The sequence below is a fragment of the Triticum urartu genome, chromosome 5 (assembly GCF_003073215.2).
Source record: "Triticum urartu cultivar G1812 chromosome 5, Tu2.1, whole genome shotgun sequence".
In the NCBI taxonomy this organism is placed as follows: Eukaryota; Viridiplantae; Streptophyta; class Magnoliopsida; order Poales; family Poaceae; genus Triticum; species Triticum urartu.
The window spans coordinates 19,358,147-19,367,291 of NC_053026.1; the positions used below are offsets into that span (position 1 = coordinate 19,358,147).

General features: G+C 44.8%; 1 protein-coding gene across 1 annotated transcript; it reads right to left on the bottom strand.

Moving 5' to 3' along the window:
* Window positions 1-5,902: 5,902 nt before the first annotated feature.
* Window positions 5,903-8,744, bottom strand: LOC125506651 (protein FAR1-RELATED SEQUENCE 5-like). The gene is made up of 6 exons (XM_048671421.1): window positions 8,601-8,744; window positions 8,462-8,526; window positions 8,298-8,424; window positions 7,236-8,213; window positions 6,583-6,728; window positions 5,903-5,933 (listed from the first exon to the last, which is right to left on the bottom strand). Exons 1-6 carry the CDS (start codon window positions 8,742-8,744, stop codon window positions 5,903-5,905), a joined length of 1,491 nt encoding a protein of 496 aa, XP_048527378.1.
* Between the last annotated feature and the right edge of the window lie 401 nt (window positions 8,745-9,145).

A 9,145-nucleotide genomic window follows, 5' to 3' on the forward strand; every position in this document is an offset into this window, starting at 1 on the left:
ATTTTATGTGATGTATTTTACTAACTCTAAATCCTTATATTTTTTTGTAGTACTTGTACTGGGAGAAGGTGCAACCGGTCAAAGGCGAATGCGCCTATAATCCCAACTTGTCCATACAACCTCTTATGAGGAACTGGACAGAAGGCGCAGCCACTAGGAGAGATAGGTTTGACTATGATAATGGGCGCGGCCTTGGTAACGTAAGGGTAAGTCATTGTGTTTCGTCTTTATTAAGTGTTTTGTAACTTAATACTATTTATTTTTTATTCATCACATGTACTTCAATATCGCATGCAGATCGAAAATAATATCACCCAGGAGTATAGGGCTCAGGAGCCCAACATCCCAAATAATGCGCCTACCATGAAGCCAAAAACCAAGCCTGCAACTGCAAATGCAAAGAAGTCGACGTTAGCCGCATTGTCGGAAGATTTCATGGATCTTCTAATGAAGCGGTGCATGGACTTCATACACACCGAGATGAGGCAAATCCCTGATCAAGTAGCTGAGGTATCACACCCAAACTTTATACTTTATAGTATGTTTCCTGTTTTAAACCATCCTAACATTACTAAGTTTATATTTCTAGTGCAGAGGTTGTTGGAGAAGTTGAACAAAGAAGGTTTCATGTACAAGCCGGCTGCTGCCGTGCGACCCACGGAGAATGATCCGGACGAAGTGGATTCGTTTGAGAATGGTCCATATGAAAAGAAGGAATTCGTGTACAAGGAAGACATGGACAGTGATGGAGAGCCGATCATTGACATGACGCAGCCTGAAGTGCTTCCCGACCATAAAACCGTACCTGAGGTACTATGTATTTATCTTTCTGTCTATAATTTTCTCGTTTAATTTTTTTCGTCCAGAAATGTTCACACGATTTAGTTTGCGAAACAAAAAACCCCATCGAAGCTGAAAGGACACAAGGAAGCTTCACCTATTAAGCGTAATGATGTATGTGGGGGTACACCGGAAAACCCTTGGGTGGTTGGTACTTCTACTCAAGCACCTTCATCGGACATAGACATTTGTCCATCTTCTGTCGGCAAGTTCATGGCTAAGGCAAATGGAAAAAAAGGTGGAACAATCGATAAGGATGAGGAGGTTATGTCCGGTAAGCGGAAGCGGACCGTTCCCATGAAATTTGATTCCCCCTACGCACTTGACAAGCCCGGCAGGCGTACTAGCCGTGGTCAGAGAACCTCTGGTACTAGTACTGCTACTAGAGGTCTCGTAACTAACATTCTTAATTTTTTTATTTACTACCAATGCATATGATCACCATTGTTGACGTTCATATTATTTCATGCAGCTCTATTTTCAAACAATAATGTGCCGGAGGATGTAGCAGATGAGTTGACGCTGGAAATAATTGATGCAGCTGTTTCATTTGTGAAGTTAGCTGCTAGCACTGAGAAGAAGAAGAACAAAAAAATTTACTACAGTGAAGGCCGTGGCATAACTCTGACTTCCGAAAGGATTCTACCGGTACTATCTCATAGATGGCTGTCGGACGATGTAAGTACTACTTGCATGTCCTCTTTATAAGATGCTCAAAAATCTATGTCTCAACTCTCAACATGTAATGCGCTGATATCCTATGCAGGTTATTGATGCTTATATGGGACATTTGGAGCTATGTGTTGGTCATGATCGTTACCTCTGTCCAGCGTGGAGGTCCAAATTCCTTGTAGATCGTGCTATCGCACATGACGATCCATTGCCATCGAGCTGCAACATGGATAGTGCTCTGACCAAAGCTGGGGCAGTTAATAGAGTCACGAAAGAGTATACTGTGTGTGATAAGGTACGTAATGTTTGTGATTCTTCACTACATGATAGTTCATCAAGTATTTCTTTTGATCCGTAATGGTTTTTTACACTGTAGACGTATATCGCGTTGAATATCGACAATAGCCACTGGATGACCGTGGTCGTGCACATGATCAAGAAAGAATTCCAAGCTCTCGATTCGCTCTATCCTCTGGACCTGGCTGAGAGGACTGTTAAAGAACTGGTAATGTAACCAACATTTGTACCATTGCTCTTACATATTGTTTATGATTGATCTTTACCACTATCCTCTTTATAGCGAATGGCTATAGCACACGATATGCGTCAGGCAAATATTATTACACCAGGGAAATATCCGGACGTAAGTAAGTGGCCTATCAAGGAGTATGACATACCCCAGCAAGAGGATGGGTGAGTTAATAGGACACTATGCACAATCAAACAACAACACACATGTTTGTATTGCCCACCGCTAATGTTTGCATATGTACCAGGAACTCTTGTGGCCTTTTTGTCACAGAATGTCTAGAACATTGGGACGGGGACAAAATCACCCGCAAATTTACACAGGTATGCTGTTATTTTCGTTTGTAGACTAGCTACTATGGTGGTGTAGCAACTTCGGTTCATGCAACCTTTATGTCATTTTTTGCAGGCCACCGTTAACACAAGGAGAGGACGTTTCGTCACAGAGTTGATTATGTCACCTTCAAACTCGATGGAGTGTGTGAAGAACAAAATTCGCGAAATCGCAAGCAAAACGCGCCTGAAGAATTCATGCGGCATGCAAGATTGAAGTTTTAGTGGTTTGGATTTAGTCCAGTCGAAGGTTTCGGCGGCAGGATTATCTTAGGGGTTCTATCATTTTTATGTAATAAACAGGGCACATGCATGTGTATTGTGTCTGTCAGACAATTCGCTTGTACAAGACAATTCGGTCATAAAATTCGCTCGGAGAAGACAATTTGGTCGTACCAATAAAGTTTTGGCTTCACTTATCAATTGTTCTTGCTTAATATTTTTCTCCTTCTCCAATTTTTCATAATTGTATTTTTCACGGCTTCACTTATCAAGTGTTCTTGATTAATATTTTTCTCCTTCTCCAATTTTTTATAATAGTCTATTTTTCTCTTCAACTGCTCTCGTAAGTTTCATATTAAAATTTTCACAATCTTAACTTTTTTTAAAACTCTACCAAGCTTAGCATTCTGCCTTAGCTATGTGCATGTCATCATCTTGCATAATCTCTTAGTAATTCCCCCTCATCACATTATTATGAAAAGTAGTCATGGTAGATAAGTAAATATATCGAGCCATAATGTAATATTACACTCATCAAAGTCATGTCAGCTCGTTGGCTCTATCGCGTGTTATCAGGCATCATGTTTTTCTAGTTTGTTTTACAAACCCGTCGTTTTTAATTATATGTATAATTAACTTTTTCTGTCCTCATCATAATGCCAGGCACGGCCCATCTAACCATGTGAGGGGCCCCACAGGCGGGCTATCTTCCCGGCAGCGCTCCACCAGCCCATTTTGCCAGGTTCACATCGATCTTTCCCCTTTTCTTGTTTCGCTTTCCAAATCCCTAGCCCTCCCTCTCTATTTGTGCATCCAAATCTCGATGGCGAAAGCATGACAGCGAGCTGGGCGTCGGGCGGCGGCGGCGGCGAGAAGAGCTGTGGCGACCGCAAGTTAGGTCGAACCCTGGGTCCTGCAAGCAGGTGGGCCGGATTCAGTGGCACAGGAGGCAGTGGCGGCGGATCTAGTGGAACAGGGGACGGGGGTTTTGTGGGCGGTGGCGGGCCGGGAGAACCCACGGCTAGGGTTTCTTTAGTGCTACACTTTGGTGGCAAAAAGGTAAGTTCTTTACCGTTGTTCTTTACATCCCAGCATTATCACCCATAATTCATCACCTGTGGCCATGACAAGCTTCATCTATGTGGTCATCAGGAAACTCCTAGTGGCCGTGTCTGCATAGATGCAGACAATTTTGGCAGCGCACTCGGGGGATGTTTGTTTCAGGTTAGTCTACTGACCATGATCTTCAAACTAGTACTGCTATTGCGGTCAAGCTGCAAAAAAGTTCAGTGTTTAACGCTTGCAGCGACAAGTTCAGTTATAAAATGACTTGAATTGCTCATGATTTATTTAGGATGATATCACTTCTGAGTATGTTGAATGGGTTGATGGGGAGTGGGATAGCAAAGCGAAGTCAGTCATTAAGTATCTTGCCATGAAGAACAAGAAACTGGAGACTAAGATTACAGAATATGAAGCTGAAATTAAAAGGAATGAGAAAGAAAAGAGGGCAATGGTTAAGATGCACAAGGAGATATTGCTCTATAGGGATAGGATTTTAGGATTTGGAGGTCTTCTGTATCTTGGCCTGCTTGCCATTATGATTGCTGTCATAGTTAGCAAGTAGATTGTTCATGAAGTTATTGACATCATTGTAATTGACATGATGAAATGATGCTGAATTATTTGCTATTCAGTTTATGGGCAAAGTGTAACAGAGATTGCAGCATAAATAACATGGGGCCATCATGATTGGTAGACAGTGCACTTTTGGCATGTTCTATATTTGGCAGACAATGCACTTTTGGCATGTCCTGTATTTGACAGACAATGCACTTTTGGCATGTTCTATATTTGGTATGTGATGCACATGGGCACATCACCTAGAAACACTACTGATTTATGTAGCAGACTAGTTCATTGTCTTGTTGCAACATAGGAGCAACATCTAGCAGCTTCCATGCAACACTGAAGCAAAGCAACAATACCTATTCAATAATCAGAAATTTAACTGAACTTGGCACTTAGGGTGAGCAGTAGATATCCAGTTCTTCAGCCACAAAGAACCTGATCAAACCGTACCGATTGCATAACTTATATGCTTACATATAAAAGCATACCTAACCAACATCAAACCCAAAATAATGTTAACTTATATGCTGAAATATATAACAGCATACCTAACTTAATATAAACAGCAGCTTCCTCCTCCTTCAGCAAATGTGCCCATCTTCACTTCTTCAGAAATTTGAGGCGGCGTGAGCGGCGCACCACACACGGAGAAGCCTTCTTCTTGACCACCGTTCTGTTGGACAGCTGCGCCACCTGATCCTGAGCCACCTCCTCTGCTTCCACCTTCACTATGTTAGGGAGGAGGGGAAGGAGCTTGACGTCGATGGGCATTGTCTTGCCACCCTCGACGGCGACCGGCGCTACCATCTGCACAGCGTCCTCCTCGCCCTCCTCAGCTCATCAGGGATGACCAGTACCTCCTCCACGTCGTCCTCCATGACGTCAGAGCCGAACGGCAGCACTGGCTTCGACACATGGCGCACCTGGTAGTCTGGGGTGACGGGCGCAGGGACAGCGAGCTCGACGTCGACGCGGCCCGCCCTCGACGCGACGCGTGCTGAATCTGGCTGCAGCGTCATGGTGGTGGAGCGGTACATCCACCACCTTGCACGCTGAACAGGGGAGTCGCTCAACGTGGCCTCTCGCATTGCCCACACGAGTAGGACAGCCGGCGGGACGCCGCGGCCGTAGGGGAAGGCGCGCTTCTTCTCAGCGTCGGTGAGGACTTTGACGAGGCCACGCGCGTGGTTGACCAACATCTCCGTGCTGGGGAACCAGCCGCACACCTCCATCAACCGCGCGCGCCACCCCTCGTCATCGTCGGCGAGGTCCAGCATCGCTCTCTGCCAGCCGAGGCTTCTCTCCATGGAGGCAGTTGCAGCGGTCGCCGGCGAGGGTATTCTCGATCTACTGTAGGTGGGGATAAGAGGGGAGTTCGAACCGGCGCCCGTGGGAGGTGGGTGAGTGTGTGGTGGGGAGGAGAGTGGTACAGTTACTTATTTAATGGCATTTAGGACGTGGGCAGGGTAAACGTACAATAATATTCTTTCTACCTCCCGCCCCGGTCATTACACAGTAAAGAATTTTTTTGATTTTTGTTTACAGGGAAACATCTTACTTTATTTAAACAAAGACTGGGATCTCGTCTGCTAATACACTAAGGATACAATTAGGGGGCCAAAGCCTCCGAGTATGAGTCGGCCGATTAACACAGTAAATATTTGAAGCAAGTGTTCTACTCTTGTTCCTTCTCCACTTTTCTGCACCTGATAGAAGACAAGCTAAGTTAATGAATGATACAAACTTTAATAATCCACAATGCATACAAACACTTACTTCTCATTTAGTTTGCATTTCTTGCTACGTCTAGTGTGTCCTACCAATTTGCAAGCACCGCACTGGGTTTTCAACTCATCAAAAGAGAGTGGTCTACCATTTTTCGAGACAGGGCGGCTCTCATCTGCCTTTGTTGCACCTTTGCTTGACACTTCCATAGGATCTTTAACCTCAATCATGTTGCCTTCACCATCGTCCACATATTCAACTGCACACTTACTGATGTCATTTGTTTGCTTCAACAAATTTTCCTCTAGCAGATCATACTCATGACTCTTAGCTATCACAGCCTTCAAACTCTCCTGTAACTGATCCCACAAAGCAGGGTGTTTGCATGCCGCATGCATAGCTTTAGACGCTAACACACTGACCTGGCTATATTTCATTCTTTCCCCGGCCCCAGTCCAACCAAATCCCAACAGATCGCTTGTGTGCCTCGCGGGCAGTCCCAACCTTGCTTCTTTCGTGAACCGAATAAGAACTAAACACTTTGGTATTTCAGATATGTTCAAGTGCTTCAGTACATGGAATATGTGCTTGCAAGGTAGACCCTTTCGAATCATTCTTCTGCAGCTGCACCTTATAGTTTCTGCAGAATTTACTGGTGTATACTCCACCAAAAAACTGCGCTTCCGGTTATTCTTCCAGGCCACGATGTACTGCTGTGATCCGTCTCCCAGCTTAATTTCTACAATCTCCATGCCGTCAATTTTTCTAAGATCATCCTGCAACATATAGAAGTTTGCTGGAGTGAAGACGTGAGAAACAGCTATCTCAAGTTCCCTCGAGCTAGTAACTGGCACCGGTAAACTCTGTGAGGCCGTGCAGTCATCTCGCGCCTCGTTTTCACGGATACGCACAATGGCGTTCTCATAGTGCAAAATCATATCCACCAGGGTCATTTCACCGTCTAGGTGGAGGTGAAGGCATGAGTTCAGGCTTTCACTCCGCTGGTTGCTTTTCATGCCAAGCCAAAACCCCTCTGTTAGATATGCCGCGGCCCACAGTCTTCTCTTCTTATACATCCGCCTCAACCATGTTACAGTTTTTTCCGACTGCCATTTTTCGGAAAATGCGTGCCATCTCTCCTCAAACGTTGCCGTGGACGTGCTGTAGTACAGAAGAGTTCAAAACTCCTTCAAGGACTTGTGACTGAGGTGAATCTTCATATTTTTCTCTATGTGCCACGTACATATACGGTGCCACACGTCTGGCAAGACTTCGCGAATTGCCTTGATCATCGCAGCGTCGGCGTCTGTGATTACACTCTTAGGCATCTTTTGACACATGGACCTCAAAAACGTCTGCAGAAGCCACACGTATGTCTCCTCGGTCTCGTCCGAAACTATGGCACAACCAAAAACAGTGGTCTTCCGGTGATTGTTAAGACCAACAAAAGGTATGAATGGCATACCATAGCGGTTCATCTTGTACGTGCTGTCAAATACAAGCGCGTCGCCGAAGTCCTCATAGTCATGACGAGACTGGGAGTCGCACCAGAACATCCTATTCAAATGTCCTTCCTTATCTAGCCTGTACTCGAAAAAGAAGCTAGGATCCCTCTGTTTCCTACTGGCCATGATGCCTATGGCTGCGGCAGCATCACCTTTTGAAAGCAGCTTCCTCTTCTCCTTGGCGCAAAGGTTGTATATTTCACGCCTGGTAAAACCAACACCGTCGTACCATACATGCTTGCTGATGAAGCAATCCATCATGTCGTGAATTCTAATCCCTGCAGCTCCCATGGACATTATCTCATGCTTCTGGTACTCTTTGATTTTTCTATGGGACCAAAGAAAAGGTACCTCGTCCGGTCCTGCCAACATATGGCTATGCTTGTCCTCAAAACTTTCAACATACCAAACCCCACGCTTTTGGTCAAGCTTGACGGTCAGGTGCGCTTCGCAAAAGCAGCGTGTCTCGGGTCTGAGCCTACGGCTGTGTCCTTCCTCGGTTAGCAACTTGCTGTCACGTTTCCCTTGTCTTGAACAAACAAACCGCCTATAATGCATATGACGTGACTCTGTTTTGCTATACTTGACCTTATTCTTTCTAATACTGAAACCATTATCTCTAGCATAGCTGTTGTAGAAATCATACGCAGCATCGTGAGAAGTAAAGGTCATTTCCATTATCTGCATGAACATATCCCTCTTATCATCTGCACTGGCAGTATCTTGGACATTCTTTGCACCATCATCTTGTGTCACCTACACAATCAAACCACAGCCATGAAAACAGATTTCTATGGTTTAACATTACTTACTTCCATAAAACATTGATTACACACATACCTCACTCATGATGACCGACGACTCAGACTCCCCAGAACCAGGTGCATCTAATGATTCGTCGTTAAGGCATGTCTCCGCGTCGGATTCACCATAATAGTCGTACGCATTATGACATCCAGAAGAAATTCGATTTGCATGCCAACAAAATTTTTCACTTACGTACCTGACTAATGTAATCTTCATTCGAGAGCTCCGAGTTGTTTTCCTGATCATCATCAAGCTCATTGATCTATAAATTTTCAACACAAAGAATTAATGTTGTCGGATGACACCAAAAAATTACAACATGACAATGCCACTCACATTAAGATTGTCCCATTCGTTCCCATTCTCTGACCGATCTTCACGATCTGAATTTTCATCATCTGACCAATCATCTATCCAGTCTTTCATCAGTTCTCCATACTCCATGTCTACCATGATATCAGTTAACTCCTCTTCCGCCATTTCCTACAACCAATAATATGTATCATCACATGTGCAAACATTATCAATGATGAAATATAAAACACATAGCACACGATCACAGCTGTTATGTAAACAACCGCAACCGAGGCCATTCAGATCTGCCAAACTTAGTAAGGAAGATGGCCACGGCACCTGTCGTGATCACTTTCAATCGCGAGGAACTGCACGATCTCAAAACCTAGCTAGATCTGTGATTATCTCTGCCGCCGGATACCTAGGTTAGCCGCCACATCAAATAACGATACTGGTGGTGCGCACAGCCGACGGCAACCGACGCTACGTGAACCCAGATCACGAGGAGCAGCACTACCGGAACAAAATCCACGATCGCATGTGCCGCCGGGTAGCTAGATTAACCACTGCCACTGGCGCGGCAGCAG